Source organism: Barbatula barbatula (genome assembly GCF_947034865.1).
Source record: "Barbatula barbatula genome assembly, chromosome: 12".
NCBI classification, from domain to species: domain Eukaryota; kingdom Metazoa; phylum Chordata; class Actinopteri; order Cypriniformes; family Nemacheilidae; genus Barbatula; species Barbatula barbatula.
The window spans coordinates 18,719,122-18,747,086 of record NC_136775.1 but is presented as its reverse complement, the minus strand read 5'-3'; the positions used below and the strand labels follow the sequence as shown (position 1 = coordinate 18,747,086).

The 27,965-nt window shown below is 38.6% G+C and overlaps 1 protein-coding gene across 1 annotated transcript; it reads right to left on the bottom strand.

Moving 5' to 3' along the window:
* Positions 1 to 179: 179 nt before the first annotated feature.
* On the bottom strand, positions 180 to 7,157 carry nrsn1 (neurensin 1). The gene is made up of 3 exons (XM_079468896.1): positions 7,062 to 7,157; positions 3,250 to 3,464; positions 180 to 2,344 (listed from the first exon to the last, which is right to left on the bottom strand). The coding sequence occupies exons 2-3, from the start codon at positions 3,445 to 3,447 to the stop codon at positions 1,946 to 1,948; spliced, it is 597 nt and encodes a 198-aa protein (XP_079325022.1). The 5' UTR covers positions 3,448 to 3,464; positions 7,062 to 7,157; the 3' UTR covers positions 180 to 1,945.
* Between the last annotated feature and the right edge of the window lie 20,808 nt (positions 7,158 to 27,965).

Sequence of the window (27,965 nt, the reverse complement as noted above, 5' to 3'; positions counted from 1 at the left end):
ACAAATGTATGGAAATAGACATTAACATAATAAGTAATGTATTGCTAAATATGTTTTAAAACATTTTTTTGTGATTCATTGATTCTGATTGATTAATCAAATTTAGCTCTAAATAAGAAGGATAGTTATGAAACGTACTCGATTTGCAAATTCGGAATGAACAAGCATTAAAACCCATAGACAGCGGTAACAAACATTTACATGTTTATTCTGGTTAAGAAACACTTCCATAGCCTTTTCAGATACAGTCTCTTTCCTTTCCAACAGTAGACATCACAAACCAAAAGTCGAGAGTTTAAGAGAACAACCAACACATTTCTGTAACGTCACAATCAATTCAATATTCAATGATATTGTTTTAAACAGAAAATTACCAAACTCCTGGCTCGTGTGTATAACTGAAACAGGTTATTTTTGAACTCCTTTCGCTCTAATAGGGGTTTTCTAGCAAATACATTATACTATTAAATAGTTTATACTGCACTGTGCTCTGTGTAAGAGATTCATGAAGTTAGCAAGCTTTGACATATTTAAATATTTCAATGTTCTGTTCAATACGCAATATGCTCCATCATAATTCGTTTTCGTATCCAAAATAAATATCTACAGTTTTTCACCATCAGTAAATTTTTTAGACTTTGTGATCATGCAACTTTTGAAATATTGCCAAAGCAATAAACAAAGTAACATGACTTTCAAAAAGTCGAATACCTACAATAAAATCATGTTTGTAATATGCTTTTAATTCAAAATAAATACCAAAATAAATAAATAAACGAGATTGAGAGTGAATGTAGCAATGATGCTGCCATAAAGCGATAAACAAACTGAAGGAAAGTGGCATTACCCCAGAACATTAGCTGAAGCACATGAAACTCTTAATAGGCTGCGCTCCAATGAGTGGAATTACATACAGACAGAGACTTGGCCTAATGTCCTCTTGAGAAAATGGAGACTGCAGCAAGAATGATGTGCGACACAATGGGGGGATATTACATAATCCCACAGGCATCTCTTGACGTTAATCTATTTTCTCCCTTGACGTTGCAAGTGATGATGTATTTGAGCAGAAAGGAGAGATGCGTGTTATTGAGAATGTGTTGAGTAGTGGCTTCGGCTCTCTGGAACACATTGCGTTCTGTCAAGTAACTATTGATTGACTGGAGCAATAGACTGTGAAGCGTTTGTTTGGGAGAGAATCGAGAGAATATTTGTGCCTTAGGTGACAGTAATGAGCCGATGTGAAGGGTTTGGAACAACTGCTGAAATATTGTTATAGATTCTGTTGACAGTTAGTTAGGCAGCAATGATGAATTAGCGAGTAATGCGCAGAGCTCTGATAGACTTTCATTTTGCTTGTTTATGAGGTTTACAGAATTACTTTTTACTGTGTAATACAGCCGCACCGCATACATCAAGCTGGAAACTGGGATTGCGAATCTAGTTACTGTTACCCGTGCGGGGGAAAGTTGTGAACTCAGAAAGACTGCGAAGATCGTTCTGGTTCATTTCTAAAGGGGAAAGCTAAAGTAGTTTTGCGTTTTCGATAATGCTTGTTTTAGTACGCAAACTGAATATATACCACATGCCCTCGACGCCTCAAGAATATATCAGGAGTTGCTCTTAAGAACAGCTGCCTAAAATTGACCATAGATGTTTCATAGCCGTTCCTATCGGCAATATGCGTAGCATGTATGTTTGTGCTGTATATCTTTATTCAGGAGCACAAGTGTAGTGGCGTGATAATCTACAGGGTACATTAATGCCTTATCACCATAAATACTCTTGGTACTCTTAGTCGATATAGACGAATGATATGCATCAGAGAAAGTGCAATATTATCTATCTCTACTGTTCCTGTTGTTTTCTTTTGCACGGAACCATTTGAAACCCAGTTGGCTGACCTTTAGCAGGGTCATTTCGGTCATAAATTAGGGGGCAGAGGTCAGGTCTCCGCCCCGGGTTGGACGTTCTGCACCTTAGAGAGAGTGACGGGAACCTTGCCCTCCCCGGGGGTCGGAGCGCGAGTGATGGGTTGAACGGAGGCCTGGATCTCGGCTAGACGCTCTTTGAAACGCTGTTGCAGTCGGAGCTCTTCTTTGGAGGTGCCCTGAGAGCAAGCAGCCAGAAGCAATCCGACAGCCATACCACTGCCACCCACACAGAACAGAACAGCTCCGGCCAGTTTACAGGCATCCAGTGCACGGTTAAAGCGTACAGCGCGGCCATCCACGAAGAGCAGCTCATCTTCACCGAATGCTTCTAGCCGAGGAGGAGTGGCATAGCCCACCAGCAGCACTGACAGCCCGGCTACCAGAATGAGAGCTCCAAGCGCGAGACAGACCTGTTAAATAAAACAAACACACAACAATTCGCATGTTATGCAAAAAAAGAGTTTTGGGGCCTGTGCCATGATGCCTGTTTCAGGTAGATTTCAGAGCAAATCCTTTTTAAATTGACCATGGTTTTATACAAATGACTATACATAAATAATATTGCATCACTGTACAGTACCATACTATATACCTTTTCGTTGGATGCGCAGTTAACTTCCATATTTCTATTTTATTTCATTTATGTAAATATTAATTAGTATTATTATTTTACTATATAATAAGTGTATTAAATAAACGATTTGTTGAATGGTTCCTGTAGTTCGGTGCATTTAAACAAACCGTATGGTACACTGACATCTAGCGATTGAGCTTGGTATCGTAGTCTAAATTCAAAATATTGGAGAGACAAGTTTAACCAAGTAAAGGTTGTTCTTGATTTCTTTCAATTGTTATCAGAAATAATCTAAAGGCACTCTTTTGTTTGCGAATGTGTACTGGAGCATCAGTGCATGCGTTAGGATAAAACCTACTATAGTAAATGTGTTCATGTACTTCAAACATTGTTGTTTAACTTATGCATTAAAGGCGTGTGTCCGATTTCCGAATTTCACTTCAGGCCGAGTACCAAAACAACCTTGTAGCAAATCAGCGGTGAGGTGCACATTGCACCGGACGGACATTAGTCGAGCCGAGCGCCGACGAAAGCGACAGATGGGGGCAGGGGTGTGTTTGTTTTGAACATTTATCAATGGCTAAGAGACATCGGATATCCCGCCTTTAATAAAACAAGAAGTTGTTCTAAAACAGTTCTCTCTCTCTGCATATAATATTTGTCCATGATTTCTTATGTAGAACTTAGTAGCATGCATGTTTATAAGTGAACACTACAGTATACAACAAAATGGAAAATCACCTTCCAAAGGACAGAGCTCCAACGACTAGGCGATCTCTGTGTCTGAAAATCTTCATCGCGCTCCCAGATAGAGGCAGTGCACTCCTCGTAGAACTGGTGCAGGTAGGAACGCACCCCGTATCCTTGGTAACCGCTGCTGAGTGCACCCTGGCCCTGCTCAACATAATCCGACCCACAGATCTCTGAGCAAGAAGTCATGCTTCAAGTCAAGTCATCTGCATACGAACAAAGACACAGGCCCAAAACATTAGCAATATTTTATGCAACATGGAAATGTACTCAGACATACTCATGCCATTGTCTGTGCTTAACATCTAAACATCTTTCATGTTGGATGTTTCACCAAACTTGTAACGATATGTACATTTTGGCTGATAACGATAACCGTTCATTCTTGAACACTGGAAGCCGATAACCGATACATTGGCCGATAAACATTACCTTAATTTTACTATAACATTTTTTGAGACTGAAATTTACCCCTGAAAATCATGTACCAAGCCTACTTTACACTAATTCAAGATTGTTTAACTTTTAAACTTTCTGGTATGATGTTCATTAAATAAACAAATTATAGATGCACGATTACTGATTATAGATTACTGTTAAATGACTAAATGTTATAGAGGTTCTCCCAGAGCATCCCAGAAAGGTGTTCTCAATAGCCATGCTCTTACCACTGAGCTACAGGCAAGCTTTGTTTTGCTAATAGCATTAAGTGAAGGATCACAACAGATAGATAGTACTGTACAGTGAGCAGCATGCACCTGAAGTGGTTCAAGCTGAGGAAATGATTCATAATTTATCAGAAATAATATATATTGGCCTTAATGTTAATATCGCCCGATAACATAAAATATTTCCATTAATCAGCGAATACCGATATGGACGAAAATGTACCGTGCATCCCCTACATTGTCCCTTAGAAAATGCAATTACAATATTCTTTACTAGTTACTGTGTCTTTTAAGATGGGATTCACAAAAAAATGTCACACTTAAGTTTTAAACAAAAGACCTGTGCTAATGACCTTAAACACAGTGAAACTTTACACTGACACTGTACATTTTCTGTCTGCAGCAGAGCATCTGACCTGCTCTTGCGAAACAACATATATCAGCACTAATTGATACAGCGGCCTAAAAGATATATCGGATCGTTCTTCCGGGATCTCGCTGCCTCCACCTTTCTGGGGGGTCCTTAAGGATTTACCTAGTCGAATCAGAATGGTCACGTCTTGCCTATAGATGACTGATAGTCGAATTGCACCATGTGTGTGTGGGGTCGACACCAGGGCTGCGTCCGAAATCGCATACTGTGACAGTACGTACTGAATTTGAATAAGTACCTACCATCGGCCAAAGCAGAACGTTCTCGTATGAGTGGGAGTTATATGAATACATTTCGGACATACTTCGTCCCCCATGTTTTATGGTCATGTGACCCGTATGCTCTTTGACATATGATGTATTAACAACAACCTACAGGTGAGCGTTGATAAAAAAGGTAATTATTCACAAGAAATTCATTTATTGACACTTACATTATAAACGGCCGTCCGCCTTAAAGTTTTCCACAACATTTATTTAATTTACGTTTGAAACCGTTGCTCACCTCCCGTAGCATAATGTCATAGATAGTTGTCCATCCGATCCACACTCACGAAAGGGGTGCAGCGCAAAGTGCAGCACAACATTGATGCACCAAAAACAATCATACATTCATTTACAGAATTTGTTAAGATCAAAATATACCTTTATAATAAATACAAAAAAAGAAACGAAAAGCCAGTTTTAAGTCACAATGTGCAAAATAGATGTGTTTAGGCAAGATGTCTGAAATGCAGGGGAACTTATAATCAAGACACAAGGCAAAAATAGTAAAATGAATGGACATTTTCCTTAAACATCACTAAATAATGCAGTGCCACTTACTAGACCAGATCTTGCCTCACAACTATTTTCAAAACTACTCGATTACTGATAGGAGGAATGCGACAAAGCATCTTACCATTTAAACAGTCAAAATGTCCCTTTCACCTTTTTTCCTGCGCACTCTTTCTCCCTCCTCCTGTCACGCACACTTGCTTTCAGTGCAGAGAATGACAAGTTCTGCATCGTGCTTGCTAAATGCGGTGATTTTGGTTTATTTATTTATGTACTAAAGTTCAGTAACAACTGCGTACATTTACAGACAATGTGTTTATTCATATTTACAGGCCTATGCCCAACCACACAGTGACAAATGTTTGGAAACATGTACACACATGCGAGTCACCTCTCAAAGCACAGAAGACGCGGAGAGACGCGATCCTGCGCAGGGTCATAGCCAGACCTCAAAATGTACCATTTCATTACATCACAAATCATATTTTTTGCGGCACAGTGCATGCCCGTCTGCTACGCCATTGCCCACATAGCCAAAAATGACACGATCCCCATTGCATAACACCTATGCGAAGATTCGACTGTGAGATTGGTAGTCGAATCGCGCTCCTTCTATCGAATATTCGACTATTCGGGGTCACCCCTCCTTATATGCTGATTTAATTGTGAAACTGCAGGGTGCGTTTAAAGCTACGTTCATGCTGTGAGTAATTGCTTCTAAGGTTCAAATATTAATATTGACTGAAAGGCGGTTTGTATTATGTTAAGGCAGAGCTTAAGCGAGGGAAAATGAGGTTGTTAGTTTCCTGCAGAACGCCGTAATTAAATCACAGCTCAGTGTGTACCTGCTGAAACTGATTAGGAAGTGACTCAGCTTTCCCTCGGCATATGAATGAGCCTCAATAACAATCTCTCTCTCTCTCTCTCTCTCTCTCTCTCTGTATGTATGTTTGTAGAGATTTCATTAATTATTTGTTACTAAAAATACAAGTAGCTTCTTTTTATAATTACAACTATGTCAGAATATGGACATACAGAGTGTTTTAAAAGTATGAGAAAATAGTACCATTTCGCTTTTTCTAATTGAATGCACATTACTGGGAATATTCTAGTCTCAACATTCACGCATTCTTCAAAATGCCTGAATAACTGTGATGCGCCAACATGGAAGCCTCAAAACCTGTTCAAAATCGGACCATGTTTAATTTAGAGTGATCCAATAAGCCAGATAGAAGCACGAAAGCTCTTTGTCCGAAGTAAATGACACGAACCACTGCCTTGAGTTAGTGACCTACAAACGAGTGCTGTTTTGTCATGACCTTGATTTGTGTTTAGATATAAAAAATAGACCATATGACTAAGTGTGGTCTTGTGATTGTGGTTTAAATCACGTGGTTTTGAAATAAAGTGCTGTATATGTGAAACGTTTGTCTCTGAGGTGATGTCGCTGTCCTTGGTGCTGAATCCATAGCGCGCCGCGTCACGTCATAAATGACGCAACTCCAACATGTCATCATCTGATGTGCTTGAATATCTGAGAGACATGATGTTCCCTAAAGACTAAAGACTCAATACTCAAGTGCTCGGTCGTGTCATTACAGATTCCTAATTATACGGTGAAAGCTATTAATAGCTGTTGCTATCTTCTGCGTACCCACAAACAATTGTTGTTATACATATATGGTCGTTATTGTGCGAAATATCAGCAATCCTATTCATTTTAATAACTTTAAAAGCGATTTGCCAATCGATTTATTTAATAACATGTTTGTCAATTCATACAGCAGTTACTAGCATCAAATGCCGTGTCCTCCTTTACAATCATACGCAAACGAAATCGATGCCATTGATAAAACAGCTGTCGCCAGTGGCTTTAAATGGCTTCGTTAAAATCGTGTTTAAGTATAAATGAATAAATATGAATACCTGTCATAACCAGTCGGGAGAGTGATCGCTGGCTGCCGTTCTTCACTCTGCTCTCATCACTCTGCGCTCTCCAGCCGTCGATGAGCCTGACTCAACGCGACGCAATGCGCATGCGTCAGATGTAAAGCAAAGCTAGAGGTTGGGATTCTCTCCTGATAAAAAGGTGTTTAAAAGAGATTAAGAGCCACCTGGAAAAGTGTGATATGGTCTGTTTGTGAGGCAGCATCACCCTCAAATATTTGGTTTGGTCACACTTCAGAATAGGGGGCAATTCTTGCTGTTAACAAACCATTAACTACGACTTTCCACCAATAAACTCTTGATTTGTTGCTTATTAATAGTTAATAAGGTACTTGTATTGATATTGGGTAGGATTAGGGTTGTAGAGTATGGACATGTAGAATAAGTGCTTTATAAGTACCAATAAACACCCAATATGCCAATAATATGCATGCAAATAACAAACTAGTTAATAGGGAGAATTGCTTCCTATAATGAAGTGTTACCTTTCGATTTAACCACAACTGGTGCAGAAGAAACCCTTTGGTAATTCCAAATACTAAAGACCGGTACCTGCTGTCACACTTTGTGGTCCAGCTCGGAGCAGTTTTACTATGGAAATCTGTGTAGACAAACATAGTAAGTTAAAGTTATTTCCATCATTTCCCCACAAAAAGTAAACATATTAAAATCCTGCTATTTAGAGCACTTTCTTTGGGAGGTTATATATCAGGCACCATTTTCAAGCAGCACGAACAGTCTCCCTGGAGCATGTTAGATAACATTAAAAGGTGCAATGGAGAATTATGACCTCATTAACTCTTTACTTCCTGGTTCAGCCCTGCTTGGCGATAAAGATAAAACCTTTACATCAACCGTTAAGATCCATCCTAACTGCAAGCCTTCTACTGTATACACATAGGTGCATGCAAGCGGAATTATTTGAAGCCTATTTGTAGCGAATTCCGACAAGATAATGTCTTCTAAAGTGAAGCAATCGGTTTGCATAAGAAAACCGTTTATATTTTGATATTATATATACAAAAACCGACATATATTAGCAAAAAGTCAAATATGGTGGCACTATGATCATTGGTTCTTGCATGTTTTTGCAGCTTGTTGATATTTTTTCACGAGATCTGAAGGTTTGAAATTAGATTTTTGTCATGTACATCTGGGATGATATGAGGGTGGGTCAATATTGTGATCAGTTTTATTTTAAGCTGTGCGTCTAATGGCGTTGTTCCCATTTGTGAATCTAATTAATGCAAAAAATTCCAGTCACATGCGCAGACTATAAATGCCTGTAATAATGTTCCGTGTATGACGTGAGCTCCACATATAAAAGAATGAAACAAAAGAAGACTTTTGCTGAAGACAAATCACAAACAGCAAAGTTGTTGCGGATGAAACTAGAACCAATATGACTGTGTCGCATCATCCAGGTGGATGCTGCACATTAGTGGTGGTTGAGGAGCTTCCCCCCTTCAATGTAAAGCCATTTGAGTACCCAGAAAAGCAAATATAACAAATGATCAAGTGACGGAACAGTTCAAAAGAGCAATGATTTAGAAGTAACATCTTCTGAATTCAAATGTGACAGTGTCAACATGTCAAACCTTTTTTTGTCAGAACAATGTAGATCATTATTTACACAAACATCACTGATCAGAGCATCCCGTAAGACATAGAATTGGATCTAATATAACAAAACATCCAGTTAGTTTAAATGTTTTACAGTAAGTATGTGTTTTGCTGTATTTCCACAAGCAGATAATCGATATTCTGTCATTAACAAAGTATACATTGGCTGCCTGTCTCAATTTACTTTACAACATCTTAAAAGACCCTCAGCATTGCTCACAGGCTGGTTTTTACTCCACTTTCGATTCACACATGTGAATTATTTACATTCTGACTGCTGACCATTATTACAAGCTTTAGTCCAAGTGTCACCCAAAGCGCGATTTATCAAGACCTCTTTTCAATTAGATCTTTCTACATGCCAAGTTTTACACTGTTCTCAGTCTCAGATTGAGCTTGGCTGCAATCCGTTCCACGGCAGGCAGTTTGTCTTCTTTTGGCAAACACGAATCTTTCTTCACTTTTCTTTCCAGTACTGATTTTCTCAACACGAAAAGTGTCGTGGCACAAATGTGTAGCTTTTATTGTTAAAGGAATTGTTCACCCAAAATGAAAAACGTTTTCATCATTTATTCACTCTCATGTCATTCCACTCTGCAGAGCACAAAAGAAGATATTTTGAAGAATGTTGGTGCGTTGGCGCCCATTGACTTATATTGTACGGACACAAACCGCTTCTACATTAAAATACATAAAAATTTCTTTTTTTCAAAAAAAAGTTCTGACAAAGGTTGAATAAAAGATTATCACAATTAAATGTTTGTGTGAACCCTTTATAAAGCTCTAGTGATATGAAACTTGAAAATTGTCACATGACAATAAACATCATGAGAACTTTCTTTGCAGTCCTGTCCATATTTATTGGAGCTGAAATGCACATTTGTCTCTTCTTAAAGTCTGGTTAAACAGTTCCCAATGTAATATTATCCGCATTATTTGTGAAAAAGTCATTGAGCACCTGCTGAAAACTGTATTGTCTCCTGCTGCTCGACAAAATACAGAGCGGCTCAGTGTTTCTGCCACAGCGAGCAGTCACAGGCTGTGAGCTGCTTATTTGAGCTGAACAACAGAAAGAACAACACACATATTTCAAATGAACTGTTATGTAATCATCACTTCATTTTACATCAATTCATTTAGCAGACACTTGTGCCTATAATGCAATTTGCAAACATAGAATACCACTATACATTGTTACTCTAAGACTTCTTACTATGGTCCAACTGGTAACTAACTGGTGTTAGTTACACAACACTCATCGTTTTAATTTCCAACGAACACACTGATAAAACTTGTATCGTGAGCTACATAAAAAAGATAAAAGCATCTGCAAATACAAAAACAAAGACAAATGTAGAAATGTAAATATCCTCGCATATAGTTAATGTGGCCATCTGAAATGGATTCATGCACCAAATATTTCCAATTTCATGCTATCTGTATCATCATAGCATGTTTCCTCATCCCCTGCAGGGTTGTCGTATTGACATCCTCGTGTTGACATGCGCATACAAGTCATTGACTCATTACACAGAGACTTGAAAGCTGCCTCTAATGTTTTTATCATGGGAGCCCTCTATAGCAACCACTTAATGTTCTGTTGCTCCAGTGAAGCTACTCCATCGTAAAGTGTACACAATGGATTCGTGGAATAAGAACCCTACATCACCTTCTCAGAGCATTTTATAGCTGGACTAGCTTTTATACAGCAGGTAATATTTCTGGGTTAGTTACACGAGACAGAAAAAATAAAAACCTGTTTGTCAAGGTAGATTATGTGTTTTTATAAATACCATGCTGATTGTTGTTAGAATTAAAAGTGTGGTTGAAACCACTGCATCATTTGAGTTGAGAGAATATCTTTTTGTCTTTCCATTTGACACAGCATTGCTGTATGGTCTTTTAGAGCAAATGTGTATTATAAAGGGTGCTAAATTGTGAATGGCCACCTGGCAAAGATCACAGAATTTGCAGATTTCTCAATGTGCAATTGAAGGTGTATATGTGTAAATATTTAAACTTACATGCATGTGCATATATAGGTCTTAAATCAGGTGTTGTCTCTCTCCTCAATTTATGCTGTGTTTTCCCTTTCTCTCTCTTTGTGTGTCTCTATCTGTGTGTGGACAAGCTGTGCCGCTCTCATACCGTTTCTATGGTTACAATCACAGAAAGGTCACCTTCGGGAAGATGCTTGCGAGCATGCGCCGCACGATGGCAATTCAATAATCACACTAGCAATAATGGCAGATAAAAGCAGACTTCGTTAGGGTGCGCCTGTGTGTGCGCATGTCTGAATCACTCAGTTGTGTCACAAGAGCCACAGGACTTCAGTATGAAAGCATATCTCCTGTACTCTCAAAGTCAGTTTTATAGTACCAATACATAATTTTAAACAGACTGTAAATCTAGTTATCGTGCTCTACAAAAGTGTAAATGCAAAATAGCTCATAGGTCGAGAGTAAGAAACAGACCATCTTTGAGGGTAAATGTTTATTTCCTCCTTGTTTACATCAACTGTAAAATGAGTGATTTTCGCCACAGCTAAACCATGAATTTAGGCAGTGCCAAAATGCTTGGATGTGACTGCCATGAACATGTGTGATGATAATAATAATAATAACATCATTGAAAAAATTGATGTAACAAAATGTGGAGGCAACAGTGCATCTTCTGCCACCTAGTGGTTCATAATAACATACCAACAGATTTCAGGTTTCATCACACAGTGCTTTATGATCTATGTATTTCAAAAACAAAAAGCATCTATATATCAGCAAATGTGTTCTTAGTGAGGAAAACATGAGTTAATAAATGGCTCACACGGAAAAGTGATACTTCAAGATTTGAGATAATGTAATTAATCAGATCGGATATTTTATGTAAATGTAAACATAATATAACCAGATTTCTTTGTCTTATTCTTACAGCCAAAGGCTTTCCCCCCACACCCTTCATACGACAAATGATAAGATGCTTCACCTGAGTTGTTGTAATGGTAGGGTAATCATTTAATAAGCAACCCCTGGATATTCACTAATCAGGTTTGCGGCCCAGACAACCTCATCTTCATTTCAAAATCTCTAATGATAGTTCTGATTGGTCATCTGTCACCTCTCCGCGCTGATGTATGGAGTTTGGTTTCATTAGCCATTGCCTCCCAGGGAGAGCATTACTTATGGGCTGACGATACAATTTATCATAACACACTTCTCTTTCGTGAGACGGCAATCTTGAAAGCAAATGAGGATTATTCTGGGCTGGAAGAAACGGAGGTCACGGTTTAGCTATGTGAAGGGGTGCCAATATAGGGAATATTTGATGTCGCAGGTATTGAGGCAAGGGTTTATGTCAAGATCAACAGAATAGTGTAGTTTAAAATGTTAATTAATGTATTAAAATACCAAATAAAATACATGACTCAAAATGTAAATGTAAACTATCAAGAAACATTTGATTAAATATTTTTGTATTACCTTTAACTTATCATGTTTGAGAAATCTCTATATCGGCTCATATTTTTTCAGATGAGGTCTTTTTTCTATTATACTAATCATAGCAGATATGTATTTGAGGCATTGCCTATAATATATTTTAACATATTTTTAATAACTTTCCATACCAAACATGAGCGTCTCATACTGAAAATAGTGACATTTTTGAATTGTTAATCCTTACGGTTCTTTATTCTGTTTTCAGACAATGCAACAATGTCAACTCTCCATACTCCTCTTTCACTGTGAATTGTATCTGTTCTATTCCAGATCGTATATCATTTATATATTACTTGCTCTATACCGCATTAAGTCACTTCAATATTTCCATAAACACATAATATTGCCATCTCAAGAAAGAAAATAATAAAAATCAGCACAGTCAGGTTCCTGTTCTAACCATATTTCAGGGCTTCAATAACCTGCTTACCGTTTGGGATAGTACATCATTTACACACTCACTCTGTTCAGGTTCTCCGTGCGATCATGCCATGTTCATTTCCCCTGGCATTGTTAATATTAAAAATAAATGTATTGTTGGAAGACGCAGTGGCAGCAGCGTTTGGTGGGAAATACAGTCTGAGTTATGCGGATCCAGAGGCCATGCACCTGCTTTCTGATGGGGCTTTCTGCATCCGCACCAGCGCGCCACTGCATCATTTATCATGCAAAACAGTTCACACTCCTCTATCAAAAGATCTCATACATGGGCAGGTGGGGCTGTTTTTTTCATTCTTCGTCACATTATTTGTATTTTGTATAAATCTTATTTTTGTGCTCTCTCTTTATTTCTCTGCTCCCCCTTTCATTGTACCCTCTGTATCTTCCTCTCTGTCAACAGATTTTCATCCGTTCCTTTTTTCCCTTGGCCACCTTTATTCCTTCTATAATTGCTCATTTGTTTAAAAAGGCCTCAGATTGGGGATTAAGGAACCCAGACTGCATCGTGATAAGAGAACGGGACAGGCGGTAGAGCTTGGGCTCCTTCACATAACAAAGGGACAGTGGCGCAAGTCATTGCGAGCGTTACCTAGACAGCGGGTGCTCGGCGACAGCCACTCGTGGTTTCGGCTGAGCTCTCTAATTATGCCTGCGGCTGCCAGGAGGCTGTGCGGAGATGAATAGAAGCAGCTATTTGCTGCTGGGCCTCTGTTTTCACAAAGCCGAAGAGTCTGCGGCCATGGACGAACGGCTCTGCACCTGCCTCCTCCTCCTTTCATTCAGCCTCTTTGGACGATCTGAGCTCCTTTTCTTGTATGTCTGATCTCTGCTCCACCTGTCAGGACAGGAGTTTTTCTTAAAAGTGAGCGGTTTGCGTTATGTTAATGGGAAACCTGAGTGTTTCAGAATTTTAAAATGAAATGCTTTAATGTTTCTCGGTTGTGTAAATCAAATAAAAGGAACCGAATGATTCAGAATCAATTAATAGACACTGTACCTACAGTAAGTCCTACTATACTGTACTATGCTATTGTAACATTTGGAAAAACAGGAAGGAAATGGAAACTACTCTCTTAAAAAAGGATTGATGCCATGGAAGAAAGGTTGGTTGTGGTGAAAAAGGGTTCTTCTTTTGTATAATCAGGTTCTTCGGTAGTTAAGGGTTCTTTACGGAACCATTTAGACAAAAAACGGTTCTTCTATGGCATCACGGAGCACCTTTTATGCAGCGTGTGGTCAGACAAGTATATTTCACTTGTTTGTTCGCAAACTGTGCAACATGTAGCGAGATTTTACCAAGGTATTATTTCCTAAGGGTAGTTTTGCCCTTTTCCTTGTTCATCCCTGACTGGAAGACAAGACACATATCCTAGACTTGAATTATCTTGAACAACCCCTGCACAGCGGAACAGTGCAGCATAAATAGCCACAAACCAAAATGTTATGTGTGTGTGGGTTTATATTCTGTCAATCCAGTTAAAGATAACATGATCAATACATTAGTAAAAACCCTCTTCCGGAACATCCAGACAGCCAGATCCGGTCCTTGGGTGATAAAATGCCTCCTATCATGTACTTGTGAGAGAGAGACACCTGCTAATACTTTTGCTTACATCTGTTGCAGAAATGAAACGATTCACACTAATTCTCCAATGTCTCTTTAATGCCTGAAAACCTGATGGTTGTCTTTTATGGAGCAGCTTGGTCAAAGGTATACATCCAATGGAGGTTTGAATCTTAAACGTAAGGATCCCAGTCACATTCCATCTTCTCAAACCACATGTTTTTTATTTAATCATCTTCTCCTCTTTTCTCCTAAAAGATTCCCCCATGGTCAGTAGAGACAAAACAGTATGAATCACAATGACGGAATTTCTCCCACAGCATGTAAGAAGGACTGGTGTGAGTTGGCTTCGTCCTCATTATTTCGTCTACCCTCATCTTGTTTTGAACCTGTATGGCAGAGCTGTGTTCCACATCCCGTCAAACCCAAACCACCCCGAGAGTGAAAGGGCAACTCCTGAATACGATTTCTGTTGATCATTTGTTCTGTGCAGCTGCTATGCTCAAGAAGAAGAGTGATGTGTGTCCCCATTAACACAGGTGATGGGATGCTTCAACAGTTCTGAGTCGAGGACAGTTCCTTATACCCAGAGCCTTGTCAAATACAATCTTCTCAGCTACATGTTGCTGCAAGGAGATTCACAGATGCTCACCTGACTTGGCAGCATGTCCACATTTAAAGAAGTTTCCTCTGTGGTCCATTAGTGAAGGCCGGTCATGCGCAGCAGTCCAAAGGCTAAAGGCCTATTCTAGATACTCTCTGAATGAGACACGTGGGAAATGTTGGGACACTTGTATTAGTGGTCAGTATTAACTTAGTGACTTTAAAAAGTGTCAACCCATTTTTTTCAGTTAGGTTGCAGGACTAGAGTTTTCTACAAGGCACAGAGGTGTACCATGAGGGTGAATAGATGATGACGAAGATTTTGTGTTTGGATGATCTATACCTTCAAACGTTGAACTCTTCCTTATTTGGGAATGAACTGTAGCATTTTGTTTATCAGTGATCTTTGGAATTAAGAAATACTAATTAAACGTATTTTCTGTGTGCTTTTTATGACACTGTCCATGGTGCTGGAATGTTAGGTTCCAGAATATCTGGACAGATGCTGGCACGTTAAATTTATTGATTATGAAATTATGCTTAATTTCAGTTTGTTGACTATTATTTTTCATTCGAGTGTTTCTCTCACATTTGATCTCTCTGTTTACATGATTTAATCATTTTCTCTCCCACAACTGCCCTGTCGATTGCTTCTGTTTTTCGAAGCCACAAATCCCGGAAAGACAGATGAGAAACATTTTCAACCTGCACACATCACCCACAAACCCCTGCCTGCCCCTGTTTGCAGCTCTACCGGTGACTGGAATAAGGGATAGGTGGAATTTGATAAAAGCGCATTTCGCTAATCTTTTGAAGATCCAGTTGAGCTGCCGGCCTTCCCTCAAATTGGAAATGGAGGGGTGTGTGGAGGAAGATTGGAGAGGTTGGCAATGACAAGAGGGAGAAAATCGCAGGCCGGGTTTCCAAGAACAGGGCACGATCAGGCCACACAGCTCTAGGCGGAGTGTGTTGGAGCCTACTAATGGATGTTTATTAATCCAGGGCAGCAAAGCTTGAAATAACCTTTTAGAGCGCAATTTTAGAGTCCACTATGTGTAAAGAAAATGTTATCGCTGCCCCTGAAACTTCAAAAGGCCTTGCTTTAAGTTGCAGGTCACAGAAAATTTTAAGCAAGTGAGCTGAGCCCCAGGAGATCATTGATAACAAATGATCAGATGTTACTGAGCGATCTTGGATATGCAGAGAAACAGCAGGGGGACCGGCTGAACTACACAATTATTGACCAGTTGAGATATGCTCTGTATGTTACATGCTCCAGGAGAATGTCTGATAAAGGTAATAAAGGAAGACCATTGCAGCGCAACAAAATTAGCTTAATCCAACAATGCTCCAAGAACCAATTTATATCCAGAGTAATGTTTGTGCTGGTTTAGTCTGGTTTGTGATAGTTTTAGCTAGTGGATCAGCATAACCATGATGTTTAGCAGCTAAATTTGACCAGCATGGACTTTCTGGTAAAGCTGGTTCACCAATAAAGCCCACCCTGCAAAAGCACATTTGTCCTTTTTTTAGTCTTGTCTAACACTATACATATGTACAAATATCAAGAAACATTTAAAAGTAAAAAAAGATGTTATCTCTTTTCGCACGAAAACATTTTGAGTGATTCATTTTTCTAATGCCACTGGCAGAATTATGAGAGAAAACTTAATTCAGTCTTCAACTATTAAAAAAACAATTCAAGTTTATGTCTATTGCTGCATTTGCAGATAATTTTCTAGTTGTAAGCGAGTTACTACTTCGAGTTACTACTTTGTGTTTTTTGTTAATGTTTCTTCTTGAGTAAATGTATTTTGATTTAAAATTGATTTGATTTCGAGAAAGGGACAAAAACACGAACCACAAGAAAACCTTTTTTAATAGCTTTTTGAACTAGTCAGGTGTAGCTACCGTTCATAATATCAGACATCTTTCGGTATAGTATATTCTGTACATGTGACGAAGAAAAGGTATATTTTTATCCTTTTTTCTAGTAATAAATGGTAACTTGACTTGATTTGTGACAGAGGAGACAGAATACGGTTCAATATTATTAGGTAGCAGGTGTGTTAGGTATGCATAGTATGTGCAGCTCTGCCATAAAGGAAAAAGTATTTTGAAAGAATATTTTCTTGGTAATAAACGGTAAATTGACTTAAAAATGACGGTGAAGTATGCGCAATAAGGTTCTGAGATTCTCAGCCAATACCTCCACCGCCGTAAAGAGATTAGAGAACTGTCAGTCTCCGCTGACAGAAACACTAAGACCTGTAAGCAGCTGACGGACAGAACAGATCACCACCTGTCTATTTCTACAGCTCTCTATATGAGAGCTTTGTCAATTTTGTGAGTTTCGAACCAGCTAAAATGCATTTGCCTGCCCAAGATGAGCATATAAAAAGACGGTATGAAGGAATAATGTTTTTTATCATATTCTGAGTTATCTCGGTTTCTATGTGAAACGACAGGCTTCATCGTACACTAGTATTTCTGGGTAAAAGATGCAGATTCCGCCACAGAAGTTCACTCGTGTACAAGGGACGCACATATACACGCCAGAAGACTTTATAAAGTAAGCAGCAACTTCATCAATGAGTCCTGACAGTGCAGGTGCTTGACAAAGGATGAGGGATCAGTCTTAATGGGGTGGCGTCGCTATTGATACGTAATCACGCCCGAGAACAGCAGGTGGTCCAAATTAAATACAGTGGCGAATGCTCAGCCTGACACGACCCCTGTAGCACGACTCTGGTCACCCTCTCATTTACCCCGGTGATAAATTCTCTCACACTTTCAGATAATAAGGAGCTCGCGGGCTTCATCTCCTCAGAATTCATCATACGGTAGTCACATTACAGGCCTTTACCAACGGAGCTGGGGGGATGGAGGGGGTCTTCTTTAATTGTAAACCGACCCCCTCCAATGTTACAAATCACCCGTCCCTGAAAGACTATTTCTCAGACTCACGAAAGACTTAGTCGGAAAGAGTAATAGATGGCTGTTTTATTTTTTTATTTTTAAGAACACTGCTACACGAGGAAAGAGGTGTCAAGCCATCTACCATGGAGTCAGCGGACACAGCAGGTAGCCAAGGTGACCTGTCAGATAGAAATATACCCAGGTAGACCTAATGGTGTAATTTCGGTTTCAACTGAGCTGCTTAGATCAACCTGTGGGTGAGAAATGGGTTCATAAGTGACTGCTGGAAATTGTGCACACATTACACAAGATGGCAGTATTAGTCCGGAGCTTTCTGTCACTATTACTGTAGCTGCCAGAAAGCCTAGTGATGTAATCCAGTAAAATGAAATGTAAACTGTTCGAAAAAAACAGTTTTTTGTGTAAAAAATCGCAGCCACTATTGACATCAAATGAATGAATTATTACATAAACTAGCCTCTGGCGATGTATTTGAACGCTTTGTGTACGAAATAAAACATCATGCGATTTAAACAAATTGTTCCGATAACTACAGTAGCCTAACACTAATGCTGTAGGTTAAGGATGATGCAATTAATTTGCTAATTTACAGCTGTCGAAGTCTCTAAACAAGCAAATGAATATTTTGAAAGTAGTGAATACAGCTTTTGTGTTCTTGTGACCTTGTTTATGAGAAACATAAATTCACTGAATTATATTACAGACGTCGTTCAGTCAACACTCCTTTGTTTCCCAAATATTTTTTTCTGCTTTATAAATAAAAGAAAAACGAATACATATGTACAATCCAGTGATTCATTGCCAAAAAGAAACATCTTTTCTGACTGCACTCACGCAGAGGTGGAGGCTAAATGGTTTGCCGAGGAACATTTTTCCCACATTCGGAGACTTTCATTTACTTCCTGCATGTTGGAATGCGGGGGGCTACACAGCCAATTTACAGAGTAACTTGTACAGGGACAAGAAAATCATTACCGCAAGATTCATATCGCTGGCTGTTCTTTTAATGCTCAGAGACCAAAGTTTAGCCGTAAAGTCCTGCAGCGAAAGACTCAAGGATAGATCAATGTCAACAAACTGGGAATGGCCGACCCTCGTGAAATGAGCAGAGCTTCGGGCAGAGAAAGTCATATCGTGATGTCTGGCTGGTATGGTTTCATTTCATGAATTCTTTAATGTGCTAAAGTCCAAATGGTCCCAAACGTCCCCTATTGCTTGCCAGTCTAAAATAATTGAGGGGGTTTCTCTCAAAATTACACCCTCTCTTTCTGGACTCTCATGGCTTTCAGGCCAAAAGCTCTGGTCAGATGATGGAGCTGCGTATAGCCGTAATCTACAGATGTAGCGGAAAATGACCCCCCGGAGAACACCCCCGTCTGCGACATCATTTATCCTGCCATCCAATCACCGTGCTCATAGATCAATATTACAACCTAACAGAATGAGAAAGTGGAAAAAGTGAACATATTAAATGTGTGGTAAAAGAAAGTGAACATTTTCTTTAGGTGGCAGGTTTGGAGGCATACAGGTACCTGAAGACTGTATTGCAAATGGTATAGGTTTTTTTGAACTAGAAATACTGTATAGATGAACGGAAGACAGCATCCGGGCATCCAAACTTAAATGGAACATTATAAGAGACTGCTTTAAAATACTTTACACATGCAACATCTCTCGGTGTTCTTCTCATATGCAGTACACGACAGAATTTGCTAACAGGGTTTTTTTTTTTAAATTTGTTTATTATTAAAAGAATCGTAAGAAATATTATCACTCGAATGACATTATTGCTGTGCAAGATGCAATGCATTATGGGACTGTTATCCTTGTAGGATACATGCAGTGATGTTTTGTATTGTTGCCAATAATGGGTATCTTAGAACATAGATTAATTATTATAGCACCAGAGTCTTTGGGGATGCCAACGAACACTCAAAAAGCTGTCTACAGTAGGAGCCAAAAGTGATATCTGGGGGCATATTTGTACAATATTTGCTTTTAATGCTCCCTCAGGTTCGATTAAACCATCAAAATATGAGGTGTGTAGTACAACATGAACACAAACACTTCGCGTTCAAGATGGGACGAAGGTATTTGGCGAAAAAAAGCATAATACAGCATATCAGGGAACATGGGGTTTTATTGAAAAAAAAAAGAGAAAGTGCTGTACAACAAAATGAAGTGGAAAACTGAATAGTTACTCATTTTCATTTTTTGTTTACGTATACATGATGCTGTTGTAAAAATGATCTTGACACTTTTTTTCCGTATATGTGATGAATTATGCATGTGAATTTAGAAATAGGGATTCTTTCATAACATAACAACTCTTCCTTACATATAATACTGCTATTTTTGTGTCTATAGCAAGTGTACAGCTTTCGCGGTCTTCAGACAAGCAAATGAATCCATGTTACAAATATGACAGAATAGTGACATACTTAAAACACGCACGCACACAATTCAAAGTCATTTTAGAAGCAACTCATTAACCATTCTTGATCTTATTCGAGAAAAACAAATCACGGCCACGACACAGTTGCAATGTGTTATAAATAAATGTAACAAAAACGTTGCCAGACTTCTCATTATTGATGGACAAAAATGACGTGACTCAAAGTGGAATCAAAGTGAAACCATGTTGTGTGCATGTAAAAGGCTTCACGGGCCCTGCTATGAAGTTATTCCTGGACTGTGTGTTGTGCGGCACAGGATGAATGGCCCAGACAGTCACTATGCCCACAAGGGCTAAGAGAGATGGTGTTATTTTCAAGACGAATGGGCATCAAAGCTTTTAGGTACACAACAGAAATCCAATGAAGGGGAACATAGCATCATTTGATGAGGCATTCCGGGCGTCCCTGGGGAAATTGAGCCCTGTGGCTATATGAGAAATGTATGTTGGCTGCAGTGATTTTAGAGTGGCCTGCGACGCATATCGCCTGCAGTCCTGCACTCTTCGTCCTTGAAGATGTTTTTTTTGTCAAGTCCACTACTTGACTATTACTCTGTTTTAGCTTCTAGTCAAGTTCAAGCTTTGAGGTCTGCGGCATTTAGATATATGGTCCCGTATGATAAGATGTCATGTGTTCATGATGTTTTAACATTGTGGTGCCTGCCTTTGCGTAAAGTTTGTGAAAGGAAGTGGTGAATGGCAACATTTCTTCTACCTTCAATGTGCTCGTACAAATAGAGGTTCTTATAGTCAGGGTGTATGGTGTCATAAGAAACATGTGACATGCGTGATCTTTCTCATCGCACAAAAGTAGTGAAAAATGATATTATGTCGACACACATGTGCATTGTGTACTTTTTGTTTTTCTCCTTATTGTGTTGCTGCTAGAGGATTTACAGAGAAAGAATTTCATTGTGTAGTATTATATTCTGTAAACATAACAATAAACTTTTTCTGCTAAAACGCTTCATTGAAACGTGGTGCGTTTAAGCATCACTGCACACATAGCCTTTGCTGCTTTTAAGGGCGTATCTACAGTATATACATCAAAATAAGCAAACAACAAGACTATAGTTAGGTCATAAAAACGGTTTTTATCTCAGAATACTCCACTGACTGTAAGATGTTCTTGGAGCCACAAACCTCCTGTCCTTGGTAAACCTCAACACTTTAAATTCTCACTCTCTTGACTTGTTTTGCAGTTTGGTCCAGTGCACTGCTGTAACTTACAGTGTCAGTCCATTTCATTTCCAAGCAGGTTTTCAACCATTTACGAGAGACTGACACCACATTCATTTTAAGTGACAGCCAGCAAATAGCCCTCCAGTCTCCATTTACTTCCACTGGGACTACAGCTGAAAATAGCAGTAGTGCCTCCATGCTGGACTTTCTTATAGCTGGGGTTTGTATACCTTGATAAATACTCAATATGTACTAGTTTTGGGCTGTTTCTGATTTTCTTTGTCTAAGTTTTACGTGTAAAATCACATTTAGCTTTGTTCTTTGGTAAACTCAAGCTCAATCCGTTAGAAGAGAAGTCATCTCCAATGGAATCGTATTGAGCATTTGGTCTATAAATCAAATACAATTTGTTTTCTATGAGACTAAGGAAAGTAATTTGTCCCAAAAGCGGAACTCGGTCGGTTCATATCAAATTTATAGGCTTTATAAATGAGGGATAACAATATATTCATTGCTTTCCCTCAAGGACATGACTTGATTTTCTCTCCTTTTAGCCCCTTTTAGCAATTTTCATCTTTTCGCTGGTACCTGTAGCATGGAGCAATTTGGAACTAATGTATAATTTCATAATAACGTGTGTAATGTTAAAGAATGGCCCAAAGATTGAAATATTCCCAAAACATATGCAGTACACTGATGACATTACCATTCCGGAGGCTTGTCAGGATTTACTAAGACTTCTATTATAAAGAGCATCTGCTGAAGTCTTTGCAGTACCCTCGTGGCTCAGAAATCCAAATTTACAGTGAGCAGGTGTCAGAATTTTAAACAGATCTTCTTTTTGTTCTCTTCCCTAATTCCAGGAAGATTATGTCACCTTGAACTATGTCCTGGCCGTGATTTAAAATAAACAGTGAGAAACCAGATCTCGCATATATTTAACGTGTAGCGCTGATTTAAATCTTAAAGGTACAGCGCGCCCAAAACAGAAATTCTGACATCCTTTATTTACCTATCTGACTCTTTCTCCAGTGGAACATGAAAGAAAAGTGCAAAAGAAAGTATTAAAAAAATGTGTCCATGTTTTGAATCTTCCGAAGTCATGCAATACTGCGGCTTTTGAGAAAATGATGGCTTTTTACCACTTTGAGGTGAATGTTATAAATCTTTAAGCCCCATTCCAAAAACAAATACATAAATAATGCCAGTAAATTGCAGGTCAACTATTGCCATCCACTCATTATGAGGGTCTGATACGTCCCCTGTCCTAAGTACCTCAATCATTGTCAAATCAAACCCTAATGTAAGCACTCATTTCAGACACAAGCATATGAGAGCACAAGCAACATTTCTTACTTTAATGGCAATTTGATCAAATCTGGTGCATCGATACAGCTGAGTTCTCTGAGGGGGAAATTGGATCGGTCTGTGTGAGTTATGCCGTGTGGATGACGTGCCTGATTCCATTTGCACTTACAGCATCGGGAAATACTTCCATCTATCATCGCATAAAACAATAAAGCCTGCCAGAGCCGGCATGCTGTCTCATAGATCATATCCTGACTGGCACCAATCCTGGCGGGCGTGTGTTCCACTCTCAGCAGTCCTCCAAATATTTGCATTTCTACATAACTGCCAAATTAAAAAAAATGGTTGTAATTGTTCTTCAGAGTGTGTATGTCTGCTCTACTTGCACAGGAAGACTGTAATATCCATGCATGATTTATATGAGGCAGTTGTGAAGCTGATATTTGGAACACCACAGGTTTTCCTGGACCCTCACTTTATTGATATATTATTGCAGGACCATAACACTATTGATGCCATGCTTTTCTTATATTGCACAGGCTAGAAAACGGTGGATTCTCAAGATGTTCTAGTTTAGTCTGAAAGAGTTATGGCAGAATCTGTCAAGTGCACAGCTGAGAGTGTCAAAGGCACTTATTCAAGAAAGTGTTTCCCTAAAAATGATTCAAAATCATTTACTCCCCACCATGTCATTCCAATCTTTTGCGGAAAACAAAAAGAGATGTTTTGAAGAACCCTTTAGACTTGTCAAGCTATGGAAAAACAGAAGTATAATAAATGTAGTCTGAATGACTTTATCCTAGTCGTATAATAGTTTTGTGTGGAGAACAAACCCTAGTCATTTGCTGAAAATCTGAAAGGTCAAATGTCACTTTCACTTGTACATACTGAATGTAGTGTGTCAGGAAGACATCTGAGGTCAATGACAGCATTGGTTCTTGTGCTTAATAATGTGTATTGTTGGGTGCATGGAAATTTATGTGAATGTAATTCCAGTCTTGTCCTTGCAGTATATATTTATATGATATATATGAATATATATATATATATATTTCTACGATCTTATACTTATTTTTTGTTATGATATGATTTTTCCTCTGTGATGTCAGGTTTAGGGGCGGGTTTAGGGGAGCCATTTATCATTGCTTTGACACCTCGTGAAACTAGCATTTTTAGCTAAATTAGCCTTTGCGGCTGTGATTTTAGGGTCTGAGTTGAGGCTAGGTGTTGGCTAGCCAACTCATAAAGTATTTGTGACTTCTTTTGATATCAGGTTAGAAAAATATATGTACATAGACATGTGGTCTGTCGTGCTGGGACATGAAAAGCGGTCGTGCTGAGTGAAATTTGTGTTGATGAACTTCCTGTGAGACTTGTTTTATCATTAAAAAAATATTAGAGTTATATTAATCTCGTGTTTACAGAAATACCATACACGTCTCTGCCGCAAATGTACACTTACACTGAAAGTGACAGAAGTGCAAATGAACTTTTTCCAAGTAAAATTGTTAAAAAAAACATTTTAGGCCTTCTTGTTATGTATTAAAATACGGGGACAAAAAAACATTAAATTACAGAAAAAGAACACAAATTTTGGGGAAACTGTTATTTTATCTTTTATTTCTGGATCCTGGAGGTTTTTTTACAATTTTGACCGGACTTTCAAAAATAAACTGTAAAAAAACCTTTCAAAAAGCCAGGGATCCAGAAATAAAAGGTAAAATAACCGTTTTCCCTGTTATTTCGAGAAAATTTGCGTCCTTTTTTGTAATTTAATGTTTTTTTGTTACAAGAAAAAGACCAAACATTTACATGAAAAGCCAGAAAAACATGTAGTTTCACAGAAAAAAGGTTATTTTATGGTTTATTTCAGGCGCCCCAGCTACCAGAACATTTCAGATTTTAACAGGATTTTTGTACAGTGTCATTTTCATGTCTTTCATAAGAGCCACAAAAGTATGTAGTAGCTTTAAGCAGATAGTTTGCAAGTAACCACCGTTTTTTGAGATATGGTAAAGCTTTAAAAAACAGAAGTTGATTTTCAATGTTGTGTTTTATGTGATATAATAAAACGTAAAAATATTTAGAGCTTTTGTCAACCACAAACTTTACATCATGCATTTACCCAAAAGCCCATTAAACAAACCTAAGGGGGACTTTAAGGTGATTGAACCGCAGTTAACTCGTTCCCGGGTTTTACATAAAAAAATGTGTCATCCCCTGCAGGACTCTATAAACATCAGAGATCTTTGGCTGTAAGACTGTACAACACCCCAAAGATGCATTAGCCAGCAATACTTCAAACTTCTGACTCTATTCACTAATGTTACCACTAATGAATGAAATAATGAAGAAAACTGAAAAAATCAATACTCATATGAGTCATACTAAAAATACTAACTTCAATAGATCCCATATAGTCTAAACTCTCGCAACAACATTAGCTGTAAGTCTCCCACTAACTACAAGCCCATCTGCTTCTCCTCCATGCTGGGTGACTTCTCTTATAGTCCGCCCTGGAGCTATTAGCAGCCGGGTGCAGCATCTGCTGGTCCCACCTGCAGCGGTGATAGGCCTACGCTGCGCTCTCAGGTTGTGGATGGCTGATGCCAATGGCAGTGGTCTGCCTCCACAGGACTCATCGCTCATGCTTCCATGGATGCGGTGACCTTCACTGGAAACCTCTCCAAAGGATGTGTGATTATTGTGACTCTGGGCATCATTAAGAGAGCAGAGAAGAAAAATAGACGTGTTAATGCACAATAAATCAAACCATTACAATATTTGTGAGTAAATGCATACATTATTTTAATTATCCCTCCTGGGTTTGTTGCTTGCATATTTTATACAGGAAGGAAATAAGGGCAGCTTTCGTGGATGTTGATAAGATCAATGTGTGGTTTCTTCAACTGAACTGAAACTTATTTTTAATAACATTGCAACATAAAATGGTGATTTATCTCCTCTCCTTGTAAAATGTTTAAATGCTTTTACACAAACAAAACGATAAACCGTCAGGGACCACAACAATTACACTAACAGAGTGATCCTGTAAAGACTGTGGCGCAGCTCCACATGCAACATTACCGTGTCTATATGATAAACATATTGTCTTGTTGAAGTAAATTGAATCAAAGAAGATACAGGTACATATTGCAACACAAAATATGTAAAATAAGGGAAAGACATGAAATGCAACGGGTCTGGAAAGTTGGCAGTGTCCCCTCTTTGACAGAATCACATGTGACGTTCATTTTGCTTCCCTTCTGGAATGACGAATCAGAATTTAGCCTGTTGAGGTCCTCAGAGAGCCTATAGCCAATCAAACTCAAATAACCAGAAATTGGATTATGTCGGTACTTTTATTGCATTGCATGGCTGCGCTATTGTCTCCACAGATATGTTCACCCTCAGTTCCAAATTGTCTTGCTCCAAGAAACTGTATTGCTGCTAAGTAACATTTTCCAAGATCTTCCAAAGCTACAAGCACAAGATATAGAGAGCCATCTCACAGAAAGGCCTTTCTAGCCAATATTTAAATGAACAACCTCATCTCAAGATGCTTTGTCTTAAACAGAGACAAGGATCCCACAGAGCTTCCAACAGATCGGCATTCATCACGTTAACATTTGCAGACTATAATTTAATGAAAGGCAGCACCTAAATGGAGCTCTTGAGATTCAGCACAGGCCGAAACAGAACGCAAAGGTGTATGACAAGAAGCGGAGTGGAGCCATCTTCAGAGCAGCGGCTTAAGGTCATTAGTGTCCAGAGAACAACTCGAGGGAAATTTGATGGATTCAGGAGGGCATTTGCCCTTCAAGTCATTGCTATTTGCTGCAGGCTTACAGCTGGTTAGCGTTTAATCTAATGCCAAATGTCTACGGCCCAGGAAAAATGAAAATATTGTTTATGAAAAATGAGCATTCGCCTTATCAGAAAAATGCCTATGTTTATTGGGTCTCGCAGGATCCCGTTTCTCTCAGGAAAAGTAAATGGAGCCAATTATGCCAGAGTGATTTAACTAAGCAGTATAGCATGTCTCTATTAGCGACTTGTTGGAACACACATTTGACAGGTTTAAAGGTTGAGGTAAAAGAATATTATATAGTGCTTTATGTCTAGAGGGCCTTTCAAACTTTTTAAGTGCCACCAAATGTAAGGATCTTCTTGCAAAGGCCCCATTTTAATTGAATCCACTCTGCGTGCGTGTTAAAGACAGTAAACATAGTAGTATATAGACAGCATGGTCCCTCCAAAATAAGATAAAATCATTTAATGTGTAAAAGAATATGAAAAATATCAAACAAACTGCAGTTGGTTTTTTTTGATCAAGTAATAATAACTCAACTATACAACTAACAATAAAATCATAAAATGATTTTTTTTATTCCAATTCAAATGTATTAATTTTTTTACAACCAAGCAGTTTTTTCCAGGATATCGCAACCAAAGTTAAGAATGACATGACAATTGTCACGAGAAGCCTTTAGAAAGATACTCTTCTTTAACATTGCCTATATACATTGAAGTTAATGAGACACCTTTAAAGGGATAGTTCCCTGCAAAAATGAAAACGCTGTTATGAATTACTTACTCTGTCCCAAACCTGTGTACACTTTGTTTGGTTGAACACAGAGAAATATATTTGGATGAATGCTTGTAACCAAACAGTTCTTGGACCTCATTGACTGCCATAGTAGGAAAACATGACAATGCTAGTCAATGGTGCCCAAGAACGGTTTGCTGTCCTACATTCTTCGAAATGTCTTCAGAAAAAAATATATATAAAGTAACTTTTCCTACGACGGTAGTCAATGAGGTCCAAGAACTGTTTGGTTATAAGCATTCTTCCAAATATCTGTCTCGGTGTCTACACAGATTTGGGACAGCTCGAATGTGAGTAGATGATGCCAGAATTTATATTCGTGGGAGAACTATCCCTTCAAAACTTGCAGATGTAATGTTAATGAAGATTAAATGTAGATTTGAGTCTCTTGTTTATGTGCATAGAAAGATTGTTTATTTGTCTGAGGGGTTTATGAACATTACTTTAATAAAAGTATTGTCAAGTAGCCTCAGTTTCTGGAGTGAGTTTCATGGATCTCTCCACTCCAGAAGTATTGTAAGACACTTTTGTGTTGTGGTTTTGCTGACCAGACATTTTTAAAGGTTACAGTGTGAATATCTGTGCATTTAACTTGATATCAGTGTAAGGTGTGGTATTTTTTCCATCGCGTCCCAATTCAAATGCACATTTACACTGGTTCTTT

Excerpts from the sequence above, each read along its gene's own strand:
- nrsn1 (XM_079468896.1), bottom strand. The coding sequence starts at position 3,447 with ATGACTTCTTGCTCAGAGATCTGTGGGTCGGATTATGTTGAGCAGGGC. Across the intron at positions 2,345-3,249 it reads GGAGCTCTGTCCTTTGGAAG|GTCTGTCTCGCGCTTGGAGC; the intron begins GTGATTTTCCAT and ends TTTATTTAACAG.